Below are 18,722 nucleotides of genomic sequence, written 5' to 3' on the forward strand. Positions count from 1 at the left end.
CCCCGGCCCCGCAGGCTCCGTCGGCGGGAGGCAGGGGAGAGGGGAGCTGCCAGGGGTCTCTGGCTGCCCACGGCTGGCATGGGGCACAGAGCCACTGGGAGGTCCAGGGTGCACTGGGGAGAGTCACTGAGGTTGAGGCTGTCCTCCAGCGTGGTCTGTAGGCTGCCCACTGAGCTGCTGCTCCGGCTGTCCAGCGAGGTGTCGCTCTCGGGGGCCTGGGGAGCAGGAGCATGGAAACACAGTTGTCAGGAAGGAGATGGACAGTGGGCAAGAGTCTTTGCCTTTCGAATTTGTTTTGCGAGTACTTTAGGGTATGAAAATAAACCACAATTACAGAAAGGGCAAAAACTCCAATTCTTCTCCTCACTCTCCTCTGCTAGGGAGGGCAGCTATTCCACCTAAGCAATGCTACAAGCACCAGCTGTGCATCCTGCCCAGGGGATTTCCTTCTGGGTAAGGAGGGGGAAAGGTCTCAATATTTTGAGCCGATTTCATTTTGCTCTAGGATGAATCTACCCTTCCCATTTGAAGTACTTCGCCAAAGGGAAGGGACATTTGGTCTGTGAGCTCTGCAGCTCCCCTCCCTTCACTAGGCTCTTCCTGACCACTGATGGTCCAGAAGACAGTGGAGCAGAGGTCCTCTGTGGGTTCTTACTCATGGCTTCCCTATAAACCTGCCACACAGGCTGTGGATACATCAAAACTATCAGCTGGACCAGGGGACTTCTGTACATACAGCTCCTCTTATTAAAAAAGGCAGCAATGTTTGGGGAGAGAAAAGAGGCCTCATGATTCTTCTGACCAGCACTAGTGGCACTGATGTTATTTAGGGCAGAAAGGTGGGATCCCCTTCCAGCTGGAAGAGGAAACAGCCTTAATTTCCTTGTATCAGTGCTCAACAAGTTAAGCTGCATTTTACTTGTTTCTAAGAAATTGGTCTGTGCTGAGGTCATCACTGGGACACTGGACTGGGAATGATGCACATAGGACTGGAACTGGTGTCCTGAACCACAGTTATTCAGTACAGTCTGCATCACATAATCAAAAGTTAACCAGTTTCTCCTTTACAGCAATTGAGTACTTTTGTCCCAGTGGAATGCCAGCTCCAGAGTTCTTCCTCTTTCTGCCTTAGCTTACACTAGCAATTTTAACACTGCAACAACTCGGTGGTCTCAGATTAAGGTTAAATTTATCTTTGGTGAATTTATTGTATTGTGCCAACAGTGTCTGTCACCTAGAGCTGGATAACATCTGATTTTGTTTTTTAGTTTGTCTGGAATAAAGTGTCCCTGTTCATGGAGTCTCTTCCAAGAACACTAACAGGGATCTCTATCGGGCTTTCATCTCTGCCTCCTCTGCTCTTCAGAGACACTTGATCTTCCCTCAGTGCTTTTATTGTTTTCTTTCATTAGTGAGAAATAGATGCCTCTTCAGAAAGAGATAGCACCTTTCTGAGATGTAAGAGCTAAGCAGGCAGGGGAAACCAGCAAGCTCAGGGACACCGTGCGTGGATGTGGCATGAAGGGCTGTGGAGGATGTAGGTGGGAACAAGCCTGTTCCAACCAAGAAGGTGTGAGACCTAGAGTCACAGTGTTGAGAGGACCCAAGGAGACTGCACAGCTGTTATCTCCCTGGTTCACATCACAGCTGCTGTGCATGCAGGTGTCTGCAGCACACCCAGTGCCAGAGACCCAGGGGTGAGCCACAAAGTGATGTGAGTTCATATTCATGTGGGGCTCACTGCAGCTGTCAAACTATTTGTTGATCCAAATCAGAAGAATGTATGACTTCCTGGGGTGAGAGCCATATAACATCCCTTTGCTATATTACCCTCTCTCCTCCCCCATCCTCCTGCATTCTCCAGTCCACTGCGCTCCTCCAAGAGATCCAGGTTATCCAGCTCATGATCACAGCTGCCTCTCGCCTTCCTCTGCCCTCCTCCTCGTTCATCCCCCTCTGTTTGGGTGTGACGTGAAAACTGAATTTTCCTAGCAGAGGGAAACAAGGTTCCTCACCTGATGAAGAAGTGAACAGTTCACACTCGGAGATCTCAGTGATGCCCACGAGCCTTGCAGAGAGATCTTAGGAAGGTTATGTGGACATGAATCCTTCTCAGGCCCCATCTGGGTGGCAGAGATAGCTGGGTGGAAAAATTCTGCTGGTACAGGTAGCAGAGGGCAAGATGCACCTGGAGAGAAGGAGCTGGGAGGGACTGACAAAGCACCAAAAAAAGGGGGAGGAGAACAGAAATAGAAGGAAAGAAAGTTGAAGAGTCCACTGATTTGATTTGGTGCCTTTGCTGCTGTTACACTGAGGGTCCTGAAGTCCAGTGTACTGGGGATATTCAGTAACATACATTCCTGGCCCAGGTGTCTCAGTCTAGTGTTCGGACCATGGGTCCCAGTTTTCACAAAAACCTCTACACCAGACCCATAAGACCTAACACCACTCAAAGTCTTTAAGTAACAGTTTGCCTCTGCTTTTGCTCTCACAGAGAAATGCTGAACTATAAGGCCTTGATTTAAGCATATATCACTGCCAGAGGACTTTTATCCCAGATCCTGCAAGGGATGAAGGGAGATAAATAAACTGTGGTTTGGGAAACCTGGGGACCAGAGGTGACAAGAGCATGCTGGAGTACTTCTGCCAAGGGCAGACATGTTATGTATTCCCTGAACCTTTACCTGGTCTCAGGGGGCAGCAATGTTCTACTGTGCTGAGTGAGCACAGTTCATCCAGGTGACATGTCAGGGGAATCTGTCCCCACTCTTTTCTGACCATGTATGGGTGCACTACTATGAATGGGGATCAGCTATAGCACAATACTTCATATAGTCACATCTGATGGACAGTATAAGATGTAGTAGCTGAAGAAGAAACTGCTCCTCACACCATTCCTGAAGACTGGAAAACTGAAATCTAAGTTTTGGTTGGTATAGCCCCATATCACATTAACTCCATTCCTGGCAGAGGGAAGACAAGGGAAAGACAGATGAGCTGAACCAACCCACACTTTCAGCAGACCTGGAGACTGATGAGACCCATGCTCACCTTTGGTACTTTCATGCTTTAGCCAAGACTGTACTGAGTTGAAAGTGGTATTCTCCATTTCACACAGGTAGCTGTCTTGGTTTGTAGAGCCATCCTCACTGGATACTGGGAGCAGGCATTCGCCCAGATTGCCTGCCCCATTGGAGTCAGGGCTGTTCTGGCCATCCTGCTGGAAAAAATAAATGAGGTCAAAGTCTTGTGAAATTTAATGGCAGATGTTGAAGCAGGTTTGTTAAAGCCTCAAGAAGAGCTGATTCTGATAAAACCTCCAAGCTAGCTAAGAGATACTCAGTTTTCCAGCCCAGATCCCCTAAATTTAGACTCATTCATAGGAAGTTACTAACAGTAGTGAAGTTCAAAAATATACATCCTTTTGTTGTTCTCAAATCCTTCTCTATGATATGTCTCTATGGAGAAGCTCTTGAAAAATGACCAGAATTATATTCCTCAGCAGGGACACTTGGATGAATACAGAGCCCCTGAAATGAGCAGGGGCATTGATACAGCGCATGGTGTAACATGCCCATGACTGCCTGTGGCTAACCTTGATCTCCTTAGGACTCAGCTGAGAAGTGTTTCGATTGTCTGACTCCTCTCCTAGAAGGACGGAAGAGGACTTGTCTGAGTTGAGGGATAATGCTTCCATTTCAGCCAACTTGACCTGCAGGAAGGGAAAGGAGCTATCACAGGTCATGCCTGGCATCCACATTTCAAGCAGTCACACTGTGTATGGTGGATAAGTGAGAGCCTGTAGACCCAAGATCAATTTTAGGTTATATTACTTGGATACATCAGGTACTGCCTAACCCAGACCTGGGCTAGGCAGAAGAATTCACTTTTTAAGGAAGATTGAACATATGATCTGCAAGCAGCCCACCACCAGTCCATGCTTCTCTAGTGCAAGAATTGGAGGAACAAGTCCTGAATCTGTCACAGTGATACAGTTGGCCCAAGGTCCTGAAAGCCAAGCCAGGCAGGCAGAGGGCTCCCTCAGGCCAGTGACAAGGCAGCCTGCACTGCTGAGGGATGAGGAGTGGACCCCTCTCTCTGAAGGCACCACAGACAGCCCTGCTTTAACATAAAGATGCTTTCATTCCAGGGATAGTCATGCCTCTTGCAGTCCATGCCAGTATCATGCTTTTCATATTCTCTTACCTTCATTACTGAAACCCTGTTTCCCTCCAGCTTCCCTCCAGGGTCTTCCTTCTCCCTTCCCCTCTAACCTACCCAAGACCTCACCTAACACCAACTCCCATCCTGCTCTCCATCCTTAAACTCATCCCTCCCACCCACTCATACTTGCGCTCTCTTGCCTTCTGAAAGCAAATCTGACCACTGCATCTTTCTTATTCTTACATCCCTGCTCTGCTCCAGTCCCATTTGCTTCATCCTTCGGGTTGTCTCATACCACATGTGCCCCTCTCCTGTCTTCTTTCCTCCAAGCTTTCAAACCTCCTCTGCCTGACAACTCTTTCTCACAATGCCTGAAAAGCATCTCTTTTTTTCTAGTAGCCTAAGCAGTTGCTCTGTCCCTCCTGTGCCTGGATTTCCATCACTGGTCTCTAGAGTCCCACCAGTTTGCACCACCAGCAGCTGACTCTTGAGTGCTGCTGGTTATCTCAGTCAGGACAGCTTGCTTCCTGGGCATGTATTTTTCTGGACATGTGTTTGTGTTTGCAAGAGGTGGGTACAGATTTTGTGCCGTAAGAGCAGGTGAAACATTTGGAGAGACGACTCTTTTGAGCTGGGAGTTTAGTTGCTTGTGTCAATGCCAAAAACTGGAAGATATCTCCATCTGAGGGATAACATACTTTAAACAAACAGGACGGAAAAACAGAGCTGGACTTAAAGAAAGGGCACAAATGACATCCTTATTTGAGATAATATTCTGATACAGGAAAACGGTGCTGTTGAACCACGAAGAATGCCCAAAACCAACAACTGCTGCTCAGAGCGCAAAAGCACAGAGAGCCCACAATGAACTCCTGTCAAGCACACTACACGGCCACCAGTCAGCAGCTACTTGAGTAGAGAAACACAGCCCCACTTAATGTGTGTAGTCATCTATTACTTGCCTAAGTGTCTGTTACACCACAGCAATCTTACAGCTATGCTTGTAGAGACGCGAGCATGAAACATGGCAACATCTGTGACTACTTTTCTCATCCACAAAAAGGGGTTTCAACAAAAGCCAAAATAGTCTGTTTGCCACTGAACTGCTTGCTCACAAATTCTGGCCACCCTGGAATCACCACAAAAAACATAATCAATAAAGTCATGAATAGATGGAAACTTGTTTCACCGGTGTACACTGGTAAACTCCTGCCACTGACTAAACACACTTCAGCCACCAATCCACAGATGTCTGTCAACCATCCCAATGACAACAGATGAGATCTGCTCCACGAAATAAAAAAGGTATTGTTCTTATTGCTTCCCTTATTGTAGAATATTTTAAAATCTGCTGACTAAAGTTAAGGAACAAAAAAACTTTTAAAATTGCAGTCGGGAGAAAAGGGGCTGTTCACTAAAGCACAATCCACGAAAACTGCCAGGAACATCAACCTGAGACACTGAACCACATACAGATATCCCTTAGAAAATAGTTAGTTGCAGATATAACGTGTCTTTAAAAACAGAGCCATGATCACAAAAATCCTTAATTGCAGAAATAACTGATTTGAAAATAAGATGTCAGGAGTGTAACTGGGAAAGGCAATGAGCACTTCTGCTCAATGCCACAAAAAGCTTAGCACATATTAATAAGTTCACGCATATGTTTAAATGTTGTGTCCATCCACTGTGCTCAGCATCTTGATGAATTAAACTACAAATAAAATAGGAGTGAACATTTTTTGCTAATCATAGAATTTTAGGTGTTGGAATGGATCTTACAGATCACCTAGTCCCAACTCCCTGCCCTGGGCAGGGACACCTCCCACCAGAGCAGGTTGCTCAAGGCTTCATCCAACCTGGCTTTGAACACTGCCAGGGTTGGGGCAGCCACAGCATCCTTGGGCAGATTGTGCCCCTGCCTCACCACACTTACAGGAAAAAAACTTTTTCCTAATATCTAGCCTCAATTTCCCCTCTTTCAATACATGATTTTTGTCACAAGGGCAGAGTTAAGGGTGATAGTGTATTTGAATACACATGTATAGAATAGGACTAGATACAAACTGTTTTGTCTATGTAACTTGCTGTCAATTGTGTGCGAGACTGTACAATTCTGTCTGTGTGTACAATACCCATTTGTTTATGTTGATGTACCAGAGCACACTCTAATTTAATGACTATGTGCATTGTTGGTGTTAGCTATGACTCCATATAGTGTTTTTCTGTGGGAATTTCCTCAATGTTTTTTTTAAATTATGAAATATGAAGAGAAGGTCATGATCAATCATGACTTAAAATCCTGAGCTGTACTTTTGATTCATATGATCAGAAGTAAAACATCTGCATTTTATTACTAAAGTTATTTTTGCAGATATACATAATGTCTTTTCAGGTACACATTTCAGATGCATTGAAAAATCAATTTTGAAAAATAATTTATGGCTGTATAACACTCATTAGTAAATACAGTCTAAGAATAATTCTTCGGTTGTGATTATTATATCAAACTCTTTGCTGTGGCTGTGAGTTGCACTTGAAGATTTTGCTATCTAGTTTTCTTGCCGGGAAGGTAAGAAAATGTGTTGTTTCCATTCCTAGGCAGGGTACTGAAAGACTATCTGGAAGGTTTTCAAATGTAGCAAACTAGCTGCAAATGAATTAATTTCGGGGCAATCATTCTGGAATTCCTTAGGAGACCTCATTTGCTGATAGAAGCTCAGCACCAATTGCTGAACATAAGGACTTAAGGAAAGCAATGGAAATTGCAGCTAATTGAAAACTAGTTATTTGATTTCATTAATGCAGCATCTATTTATGAGGTATTGCAATAATGATGAACTACAGCAATGTTTTCATTTTGATACTTTCAAAGGGAAGCTGAAAAAAACCCAACCTAGAGCATCAGAACTAGGCACCTGAAGCCAAACAAAATATTACTTTTTTCAAACATGGATAGAGCAGTCTGCCAGTAAGAGCTATTTTCCCAAGCTTCCTTGTTTCTTTATAAGCAGTAGCAATGTATCAAGTTAGTTATGGGGAAGGAGAGGGTGAAGATTGCCACTGATGTACCAGTTTACTGTCAGATGAGCCACACTACTGCTGTGAATCTGACCACACAAAGTCAGAGCACTTAAAAGCAATAAAATTATTTCAGAAATAAAATTAATTCTGCTACACACCTAACTTTTTCCAGACTACTTTGCTCCTGCAGTTTCACAACCTGAAAAGACTAATTGCTTAGGAAGCAGTTTTCCAAAGCATTTACCAAATTTAGAAACTCAAATCTAAGTCATTTGGTGTCCTGCTCTTAGCAACAACCCATTTGTCAATTAACAAACTTTCTCAGTGGGCTCATTTTTATTTAGGTTTTGCTCAAACTAATTAACTGGTTTTCACAACAAACCAATCCTTGCTCACAGACAGTGACTCTATTCAACAAGGCATTTAAACATGTGCTTAATTCATCGACCTCAACAGGGAATAAGCAAGCATATGCTTAAAATGAGGACAAGACACATGCCTAAATCTCCCACTGCATTACTCCTAAGTGCTGTCATTGGAGTGAGATCCTTTGAGTCTTCCACACAACATGAGCTTGAACCTCTTCTTGCAGAATTGAACACAACAAGAGCTGCCAGGATGCCTTCATAGTAATTTCTCTACAGGTCATTCAGTTCCTCCTGACCTGTGTTCTGTCACGTCTCACTTTTCCACCACCTCAAACATCCACGTGTGGCTGAGGAGGGCAGGCCTATGCTAGAGGCAGTATCAGCACTTCACGACAGATCACAAACACAGGTCAACAAGCTCTACTATCTACACAATCTACAGAGGAGCACACATCGGACGACCTACGGGCATGTGGGTGTGGGTGTGCAGGTCTTGGGGGGAGAGTCCCCTCACGCACCCTCGTACGCAGGTTACCTCTTGCTTGTCATGGTTACACTTCTCGCACATGGCCGGCGAGGAGTAATGATGGAAGACGGAGCCCGATAGGTTATCGATGATCATTAACTCCCCGTCGAAGGAGTCCTTAATAATTAAAGAGACACTGTCCAGCCATAAGTTCTCCTAGGGGACAAGAAAGGGGGGAGGATGGGAGAGATCATTTTAAGAATGTTGATTTTTTTGCTTTAAATTTTCATGTGAATTTGGGGATGGGTTCTTCACCCTGACTCATCTGGAACAGCATCTTGTTCTGCAGGTACTTGCACAGGGTCACTGAGGGAACATTTGCTCCACGGGGTGTGTAACGGTGCCAGAGTTCAGTGCAAAAAAAGAAATAAAAAAAATAAGGAGGGACAGTCTTTACTCACTTTCAGTGCACTTCGGCACTGCTCACGCCTCCCTTCCAGCTCTGTTGGAGTGCCGCAATCTCGATCTACCATTTCCCCTGCACTCTTCTCCTGACCTCCCCTCTCAAATTTGCTCCTGTCACACCGTTAGCTGATTTGCTCCATCCCTCCTCTGCTGGCCCTCAGGTTCCTACACCATGATGACAATGAACAGGACACACTGATGTCACATCCTTGTCCCTACATGATGCTACCACCTCAAAAGTCTACCACTGAAAGCAAACCTCTCACCCTGAGGTGGAAGACTCTCTCTGCTACAGCTAAGCCCTCAGTCATCTAGGCTGCCCAGCTTCTTCCCACAGCTGCTTGCTGCAGTCTGGTTAGTAAGCTCAAAGGTGTACTCACCTGGGCTGGAGAGTAACATCTCATGCATAGATGGCCTTCAGGATCTGTTCTCCCACCACCTCCTCCTGTTCCTGCTCCTTTTCCCTGTCCTGAATTTGGAGAGCCTGACTTGTGGGAGCACAGACCATGAGCAATTTCCAGCTCAAGCTCAGCATCCATCTCTGCATCCTCCTGGGCATCCTTGTTGCTGTCATCAAGATGCTTCATGAGCACAGCTACCACCACATTGATCAGGACAAACTGGGCTGTGAGCACAAAGCTGACAAAGTACAGTGGGGAGATGAACTGCAGGTTGCTGAGGCAGCTCCGGTCATCATGGCTGCAGTCACGCAAGGTATCCTTGAGAGGAAGTTGGGTTTGAGAGGAAGCAATGGAAGGAAGGAAAGACCAAAGTAAGAACAGAAACCTCGTTGCTCTTTCTGCCACAAAACCCACTGATGCCAATGGAAAGAATGAGGCAAACACTTCTATCACTCCTTACCCTCTGGGATAATGAGATCTCCAAAGAGTCTGGGGCACTATCTGTTCACATGCTGTCTGCTTACATCCAAAGGCATACTGAGCAAACTATTTTCAGACCATCACATGTTGCTGCCCCAGTAGCCCCACACATGTGAGCAAGGCAAAAAGTGAGCAGTCTGGTACTGCCTTCTCCCATCCAGACTAAAAAGTACCATATGTGATCAAAGAACCTTCCTCTCTCCATGTCCTCTGAAGGAAGTAAGTATTTATTTTGGATTGTCCTGGTAGCTCTGTGGATGGTTGCCATATCCAACACATGTCCTACACTCAGCTTTGACAACAGGTCTTACTACGGTGGATATTCCCTCTTAGCCTGGACTGTCTTCTTGTTCCTCCCAAGGAAAATTGGCTCTTTTATCAACCATGAACATAAGGTTTGAGTTACCATGGTGGGGAGAAAGACTCTGACTCATGCAGAGACCTTATTAACTGTGCTCCTTGCCTTTGCTAGCCCAAGCACTGCTGAACAGAACACACATCAGAATTTCTCCTTCCCCACAAGCAGAAGATCCTTGCCCCTAAGGCCCAGTTACCTTCATGATCCCATTCCAGTTGTCACCCGTGGACACCTGGAAAAGTGTAAGGAAGGCCATGCCGAAGTTTTCAAAGGTGGCGTGGCGGCTCATGCCCTCGCAGGGGTTCTCCTCATTGCATACTGAAAAAAACAGGATTGCAGTACTCAGTGAAGGGCACACTACCAGCCCTGAGATCAACAGCAGGAACTCACTGCCTGGTGACCTTAGGTAATAGTATCAGCACCCTGCCCAACTGTTGGCTGTTGGCCATCAATACAGAAAAATCCCTAATGGCCCAGCCTCAGGGCATCAGGCAGTGTAACTCTGTCATCGTGCTGCCTTTCTTCTTGATCAATACTCCATGGCAAGAGATGTAAATAAATTATCTCCAACCTTTTCTTGTAATCTTAAAGGCAACGTCAAGGAGGACAGCGCAGGAAAAGAAAAAGTTCAAGAATAAATAAGAAACCAGAGGCTGCTTTGATTTTGTTAGGCTATTAGGACAACAACAATTTAGAGGGAAATTTCTCTTATATCAATTACGCATCAGGGAGAATAAAGTCCATGAAATAATTCAGTCCCTTCATCAAATAGTACTGATTCTGAAAAACCTCAACCAGGTCTGTAGCTCACACTGGAGCATGATCTGCTTGAGACTTACCCAGCTTTCCAAAGAGCTCCACTCCTAGAGCGGCGTAGATGAAAAAGAGGAGCATGAAAAGCAGTCCAAGGTTTCCCACCTGAAAGCAAACGGCACAGTCAGCCTATCCCAAAGCCTGTTCAATCCGTACAGGCAAGCGCTTCTGCCTTTCAAAACCTGAAGGGAACAGCAGCAAATTCCCAGTGTACAAATGCAACCAAATCATTGTTCAGCACTTGGGAAATCATTGCTGATGGCACCAGCTGCAACTGTACTTGAAGGATTCTCTTTTCATTCTAGCACAAGCTCTGGCCAGGGCTGACTGAAGTGTGCCATTTCTGGGACAGAGGAAGACAAGTACATGGGAGCAGGGGCACAGAAAGTGAAGCCAGTTTCGCTGGGTGAGGTTATGGGTTACAGCATGGGGACATGTCCTGCAGCACTATATGCCCCACCAAACTGCTTAAGTCCCTTGAAGTTATGATCATGTGAAGAGTGCAACGGTGTTCAAGGAGAGAGGGACACAGGTAGACCAGCTGCTGCCATGAACCTGGCAGGGCAATAGTGGGGCACAGCTACAAGTGGAGGCTACATCAGGGCTTGTGGAAGGAGTAGGCAGGCAGGAGAGAAGAAGGGTAATGATGCACTTTTGAAATGTGTGTAGAGAAGAAGGAAAAGAGAGGAGACTATAAAGGATTCAAAAGAGGAAGCAGAGCTACTTTTGCATCTCATGAATAATAGGTCAAAGCCTGATTTCTGGGCCTCCAGTGGCTGCTGTTGGGAAACCTCCCAATGCAAGGATTGCTGTTTCATGGTGCACAAAGGCAGCAGTGTCATCAGCAATATGGACACTGCCACCAAGTCCTCGCTCTCCCAAATCACTGCTTGCCTCTGAGTCTCCTGCCTTCAAGCATGTGAGGCAGACAGGTTACATGTGAGAAGCAGGAGTGGGTTTTGGAAGAGGTAGGCTGAGCAGTAACAGAAAATGCTGGCAATGGTTAGCACACTGCTAGTGAAACAAGAGAAGACATGGAGAAGTTAAGGACCTAACTGATCTATGGATGTTTTTCAAAAAGTGAACAGTGTCTGGTCCAAATGCATGTGGTCACTGGGCCTTTGTTAGGCACATCCACTTCAGGAGTCTAATTTAGTCATTGCAACTGCTGTGTCATCCAAATTCAGAAGAGAAATAAATGATTCAGTCCACCCACTCCCCTGGGCTGCCAGATCCTGGCTCCCTACATACTCAGTGGAAGGCATTATTTCTGATGACTAAATTGGACACCATAGCAAATTCTGTGAATACACACCACTGGGTCTGTGTCTACAGGGCATTAAGAAAAAGAAGTTAATAAAACTTAGCAAAGGACTACATTTCCAAAGGGCTTTTTAAAATTAAACTTCTATTCACTATTAAGAATTGCTGCAGTATAACAAAGACAGGAAGTGAATTGAAACAGGACAACAGGAGATGCCTTGTATTCCACTAGCAAGCAAAATCCTTGATGTAAGTCTGTGCTCTAGGAACAAAAAGAGAAAGGTCAAGAAGTGGAAAAAGTGCAAGGGAAAGGACAGCTTATTTTAAACTTCTTCTTTTGGCAAAGTCAATAAATCTTGGAGAATAATATCACAGATAATTCAGTTGTCCCCTGAAGACCCAGTATATAAAATATGAAGACTGAATTCATTCTTTAATGGTGAAACTGGTGGATTTTACCCCTTTAAGTGAGATTTTTACACAACTTTAACTATGGAATAATTTTTGAATCCTATGACAGAACTTCATTAAACAAAGCTAACCTGTTACAGAAGTAAATCAAAACCAGATAATGGGAAGCGCATTGATCATCGGCTTTGATGATGTAGGGATTAAGTACTGCTTGCTATTATCTTCCAGAGAATACCTAGAGGCCAAACCTTCAGACATCTGCTTGCTTTGTGGCAGATATTAATGACCTTCAAGAGACCTGACCTACCAACTGGTTAGCAGAGGAGCTGTAGGTAAATGAGAGACAGAAAAGTCAGAATTTAGAAAGCGTGGAAGAATATACTTGTGATTTGTGGCTAGGACCAAAAGCAGGGACTCACAGACCCCAGTTGTGCTTGTTGCCATCCTGAGCAAAACACTTTGCTGCCTGATGACTCTCCATTTACACAACAGGGATATGAATATTTCCTCCTCTCTTAGTTATTCTCTACATTTTGGGGATAGAAGTTGAGCCTCATCATTTAAGTGCAAGTATATTGCAGAGTCCTCTTAGCAAGGGCTTTTGGTTACTATTTTATCCAGCCCTTAATATCTGTGTGCATCCATCTGCGTTGCAGAATAAACATGCCACAGACATGCAGAAGTTGGATCTGAAGATCTGCTCTGTTCTAGATCCTCACCTGAGAAAAATCAACTGTTCTGGTTTCTGAAATGGAAAAGAGCAAGGTGCAAAGAAGCTGAACTGAGCCAGCCTGGGGCAGCAGAGCCAGAACTAATAAACATTACTGGCCCAAAGCTGACTGCTATAAGAACTTTTTTAATCTCTCATTCCTCCCATTGTCCAGTGTATCTCAGCCCACAACTATCCTGAATGATGATATTATATATCCTACATATGAATTATTATTATTATTGTTGTTATTATAATTATAGTAAACTACAAATAATTACTGTTTAATAAAGAGCATGGGAGATCAGACAGAGCTCAGGATCCATAAAAGATCACAGAGTTTCCCTCTCACTTTTGTGCCATCAGATTCCTCTAATTCAGATGGACATTTATTGTCACCAACATCAGAAGTAAACTCCTTGGGTAACTACTCATGCTGTTTCCAGATTGATTCTCAGCTCTTCATCACTCACCAGCACTGGCACATTAGCTGATAAATCAACTGACAAATGCCTGTGCATTTTGATATCATGCAATATAGCTGCCTGCTCAGAGCCTGCCAGGGGAATGGCCTGATGTATGTTCAGTAGAGCCACTTGGTGCCATTACTCCTTGCTTAACAATTCTCTCACAACAATCCAAAAGGAAGGGGACCAGACTCCCTGGCTGCTTATCCATCACAGAGGATACTCACAGTGGGCTTGAAGCCTGTTTAAAGCACCGTGTCAGCATCTCATTCGGGAACAGCTGCTGCTCACAGCTCATGAAATCCTTCTGTCTAGCTGTCTTGCAGTAGACACTTAACTGCCGGCTGCGTGAGCCACAACAGAGCATGTCACTGCTTCTCATACATGAGAGGTTCGGAACACAAAAGGATCCAGGAGGAGAAGAGAAGAAAAAGTAGGAAGGGGAGGCACTGGCTAAGAAAAGGAGTGACAAGAGTGCAAATGAAAGAGAGGAGGGAAAAGGGGCACATGCAGGGAAGGGTGAGAGGGGCAGTGACACAAAGACCTCCTTTCCTCCTGAAATGGCTTCCAGCCACTCTTCCCTTCTTATGGAGAGGGGAGAGAGGAGCTGAGGACTAGTTCAAACAGTTAGACACTAGCTAGACATGACAGAAAGAAATCTGCCCTTATCCAGGAGTCCAACCTTATCTCCTTCACCCACTGGAGAACAGAGTTGTGAGGTGAGCTGTACCACCATGAATGACATTAAAACTTGAACATGACCTTCAGTACAACTAGACACCACCTCTGAGACTCCACAAGAATCAACCCTATGGAAAAGGGGACACAAGAGGAGAATCTTTTGGGAAGCTGGTCTGTTTTACCTGTGGCAGGGCTTGAACAACAGTATCCAGCAGTGCTCGCATTCCTGTGGCCATCTTCAGTAACTTCAGGACTGCCACAACAAGCACAAGAGAAGTGTCATTCAGACTGAGTTCAGGTCTATCCTTTGTGTCAATTACTAATGCAGGAGCACAAGACAGATGTCCTGTCTCCCCTTGACCTAGAAAAACTGGATTTTTCCCCTCTTCCCTCTTCTCTCTTTTGACTGTACAACCCCAGCTGTTCTCTTTCCTCCAGTCCATATTCATTTTACTAAACACTCTGTTTCTATCACCCATGCCCATCAGGCTTCTCCTGCTTCACCCAGGCACTCTAGCCAGGAGCCCTCTTTCTTCCAGTTTTGTATATCCCATTTGTCCCTCTGCTTTGATTTTTCCTTCCATCACTTTATCTTCCTCCAGCCACCGCTGTTAAGACAGCTTAGCACACCAGGAAGATTCAAGGCCCTGCCTGGGCAAACTTCAACCTGCTTAGTGGGTTCTTCTCCACACACCACTGCCATACTTGACTGATAAATGACTAACAGAGAAAGCTGAGCTCTCTCATGATCTGCCCACTCTCCTGGTCCTTCACTTCCAAGGGAACCAGAAAACAGCCTTTATGATTCAGGCAGGGAATGTGACGAAGGACACCCTAGAGGCTCCTCCAGGGCTGGTAACAGGGCAGGCCCATGACTGTGCAGCCACTGCTCAATGAGTCATGGCACTGAGTCCCATTCCATGGCCACCTACACCCCTGCCTCTGGCCAGTGTCTCGCTCACCCCGGGCGATACGCAGCACCCTCATGATCCGGATGATAGTGGGGTTAATTGGGAGAGCAGCATTGATTTCAATCTCTTCCAACGTGATGCCCATGACAGACAGCAGCACAATGGCCAGATCTAGCTGATTCCACCTTAAAAAGAAAAATCAAAGAGCATAAAGGAAGATAAAGTGTTTCCATTTCCCTGAAAAAGGAAGTGAATTGTCTCCACTTTAACCTAAACATTTCTTTATGTATGAGTTCAAGGCCCCGTTCTGAGTCAGCCTCTATGGGCTTTTGCAGACAAACAGAGATTCACTTTGCACACACCCTGAGCAGCCAGAGGCAAGCCAGCCTGATTTGAAAGCATGGAGCTGTGTTACTATGGCACTGTGCTTTGACTAATGGGCTCAGCTTTTTACGGCCTTACTAGCTTGAATCAACGTAGCTGTATATGTTCTGCTTCAGCACGCACCCAGTTTGCCTCAAGGGCAGGAAAAAAGGTGGTCTCTATCTAACCTCATCTCCTTTGCTTTCAAGTCGAACCAGAAGATGCCAACCAAGCAGCAATTTCTGGACTATTCTCACTATTGCCTAGGCATTGTAGCTCACATGGGCTGAGGTTAGGTCCACACTGTGTAGAACTGAGAGGCAGTCAGGAGACTCTACCAGCACCTCACACTCCAGATAGGGAACCTTCCTCAAAATGCCCATCCCAAACCCAGCTGTCCAACAGCCATGGTTGACAACCCTCTGCTCACCTGTCTTTGAAGAATCGTCGCAGACCAAATGCCACCAGCTTCAGGACTGCCTCAAACACAAAGACGGTGGTGAACAGGTAGTTGCAGTACTTGAGGGCAATCTCTAGGGCCTGCCAGCAGAAAGAGAGGGTAAAGAACTGGGGAAAAAGCAACATCAAGCACTTAACCCCCCTACACAGGGACTCTCCTAAGTGCCAGGAATTCACTGTGAGTTGGGGAAGCTTCCCATACCTCCTACCTACTTGAATGTAGAGACTGCTGGCTAAAGGCAACCGCCAGCTGGCCCCTCTGCACCATGTTCTTCTCAGGATCAGTTACCGTTCCTCTCTCCAGTACTGTTCAGCATAATGGAGTGGAGGAGGGTATTGCAAGGAGAATCCATAATATACCATCAGCCTTCTCTTCTGCCAGTAACTCATGCTGCCTGGATAACACCTTGTTAATAACACTGGCATAGCTATCAACCAGGAGTGAAGCACAAAGGTTCCTCCAGTTGTGGATATATGATACCTCTGTTGGGAGGAAACCCTACTGCTGTTCCTTATTCTGGGGCCAGCATATGTCACACCTCTGAGCTGTTTGACTTCTGTATATTTTATGTGCTGCCCCTTCACCACTGAGGACCAGCATGTGGTGGTGTTTTGTACTAAAAGGGTTTGAAGCACTTTGAGAAGATTGTTTAAGAGAGCCTGACAACAGGCTGGCATGGCTGGACCTGGGTTTCAGGGAAAGGATCGGAGGAGTAAGGGAGAGGAATGACTTGTTCAGGAACAAAGGCCTGATGTGAGTATGCTAACAGATAAAGGTTGAGAATACCTGCAGAGTAAAACTGGGCACCATCAGGGGCAAGATAAAAGCTGGGCAGTTGGGCAAGATAGGCAAGAAACAAGGAACCTGGCAGCAGATTTGAATGAGGACAGACAGATTCAGCTCCTGATCAAAGCATGGGCTATCTCGGACAATCTGCTCAGACACCAGAGCTGTCACCTAAACCAAGGGTCTTCTGGAAACTGAAATGCCACCAGCAGATGTCATGATGAATGCTTTGTCTACATATGGAGGCAGAAGGCTCCTTTGATATGTGCAGCATACATTTTTTTCCATCAAAGGCTTCTAGAGCTTTGCTAAGAAAACCGAGAGGTACATGGTCCTTCCTAACCAAAGTATAAAACTTATTTGGCTTCCAAGGCACTGTATTGGGAATCACTCCCTGCAACTGAGAAAGGCTCTGCTCAGTGCTTTGGTCATGCAGCTTCTCTTACCAAAAAAGGTGGCTTGGTAAAGACATCCCATTCCATGACACACAACCAGCCACTCTAGTTCTCTCAGCTCAGGCCATATGGCAAGGGAATTGGACTGACATTTGGAAATCTGACACAGAGCCTGAAGCTCCCAGGACACAACTGCTTCCACCACTCTATTAGCATCCAGGGAAACATACAAAGCAGGGCAGGCAGCTAAATCTGGGAGCCCCACATATACACTTACTAATATAAAGCACAGACACTTAATTGCACATGCTTTCTAGGGGCCTGACCCTTGCTTAGATGCCTGCTCTTTATTGATTTTAATAGATAACAAGTGTTTGAGTAGGAACTACCTTTCTGGATGCATATGTAACTCTTCATGTAACTTTCCTATTACATTAACTCTAACAAAACTTTAGCAACAGTTTTTAGAGGCACACAAGTGTGCTACTTACGCTGGTGAGCAGCGGTCATCAGAGAGCTGTAGCAAAATAACTTAATGACTAGAGGCAGGGCTTATTTCCATGATCTCACTCACCATAGGTTGGTTGTAGTGCTCCAAGGACATAGTGACCACATTGAGGCAGATGATGAAAGTGATGAAGATGTCCAGATAGTGGCTGGTGCAGACCGAATGAATAAGGAGGCGTATGTGGCAGTACGTAGCATAGTACGGCAAACGCTGTGCCTCTTCAGAGGAAAGAGGGATATGGGCAGAGTTAGGAAGAAATTGGAAGAAAGAGAGAAATAGGTAAGAAACACTGAGGACAGAGAAGGCATAAGACTGCTGATAGGTGTTGAAAGAAAAGGGAATGAAGGTGGGAGAGAGAAAAAAAACAGAGAAGGATTGGTAAAAGGAGCATAGGAAGAAGGGGGGAAATGCAAAAAAAAAAAAGTTGAAAGATGAAGTGAGGGAAAATAAGTAGAAAAAAAAAGGAAAGGAATACTGGAAAGAAAATCTGTTAGTCTATGTGGGAATGGTGCTAAATCAGCATTTCATGTCTTGACAAATTAAGATCACTTATGATAAAAGGGAGCAGATGGTTCAAGGAGAGGCCCCAGGGTGTCACGGGAGAGGGGAAAAACTGGAGCAGAGGAAGGGAAAGCATGTTCACAGGCTGTGAATGGAAGAAAACCTTCAGTCTGGATAGTAGGGACAATTTCCAGGGGCAAGCATGCTTTTGCAATTTTTGTCTAAAAGTAATGCAGAAGAGGACAGAAACAACAGGAAAACAGCATTTCCTTCACCACAGAGGGTTTGGGAACCCAAGGAGTGACACTGCAACACTGATGGAAAGAGCCAGGAACAAAATACAGGGGTCTTCCTCTTTTTTTTATTTCCCATCTTCTTTAAATTTGGGTTTGAACACAAAGGATAGTCTGTCCAGGTCTTCCCCAAACAACCAGCTGAGTTTCAGGAAGCCCAGGTGGAACTATCCCAAACCCAGGAGCTGTATCAGTGTGTGCACACCCTATGTTTACAGTGCATGCCAGCATGTGCAAAGGGATATTTTTGTACATTATCTCCTGAGGGGAAGGGTGTTAAAACCCCAGTGGCTTCCCTGGAGTACCAGCAGACCTCAGCATCCACTTCTCTTCCCCAGACCACCCCGATGAGTTGTGTAGAAACATGGCAGTGGCATGGGAAGGAAGGCTGAGAACACAGCCACAAGCAATGTATTTTGGAGACCAGTCCATAGG

At 45.4% G+C, this 18,722-nt stretch overlaps 1 protein-coding gene across 1 annotated transcript in view; it reads right to left on the reverse strand.

Moving 5' to 3' along the window:
* Nucleotides 1-71: 71 nt before the first annotated feature.
* The window catches only part of CACNA1I (calcium channel, voltage-dependent, T type, alpha 1I subunit), a gene marked incomplete at its 3' end in the record, with an annotated part of 51,721 nt that continues 33,070 nt past the window's right edge, over nt 72-18,722 (reverse strand). The window contains 12 exon segments of the mRNA XM_009075939.1: nt 72-215; nt 2,016-2,212; nt 3,052-3,217; nt 3,596-3,712; nt 8,092-8,238; nt 8,868-9,206; nt 9,923-10,044; nt 10,566-10,644; nt 14,253-14,323; nt 15,033-15,166; nt 15,775-15,884; nt 17,560-17,711. Of these exon segments, the coding sequence (XP_009074187.1) occupies nt 72-215; nt 2,016-2,212; nt 3,052-3,217; nt 3,596-3,712; nt 8,092-8,238; nt 8,868-9,206; nt 9,923-10,044; nt 10,566-10,644; nt 14,253-14,323; nt 15,033-15,166; nt 15,775-15,884; nt 17,560-17,711 (1,778 nt within the window).

Source organism: Acanthisitta chloris, unplaced genomic scaffold (assembly GCF_000695815.1).
Source record: "Acanthisitta chloris isolate BGI_N310 unplaced genomic scaffold, ASM69581v1 scaffold32815, whole genome shotgun sequence".
In the NCBI taxonomy this organism is placed as follows: Eukaryota; Metazoa; Chordata; class Aves; order Passeriformes; family Acanthisittidae; genus Acanthisitta; species Acanthisitta chloris.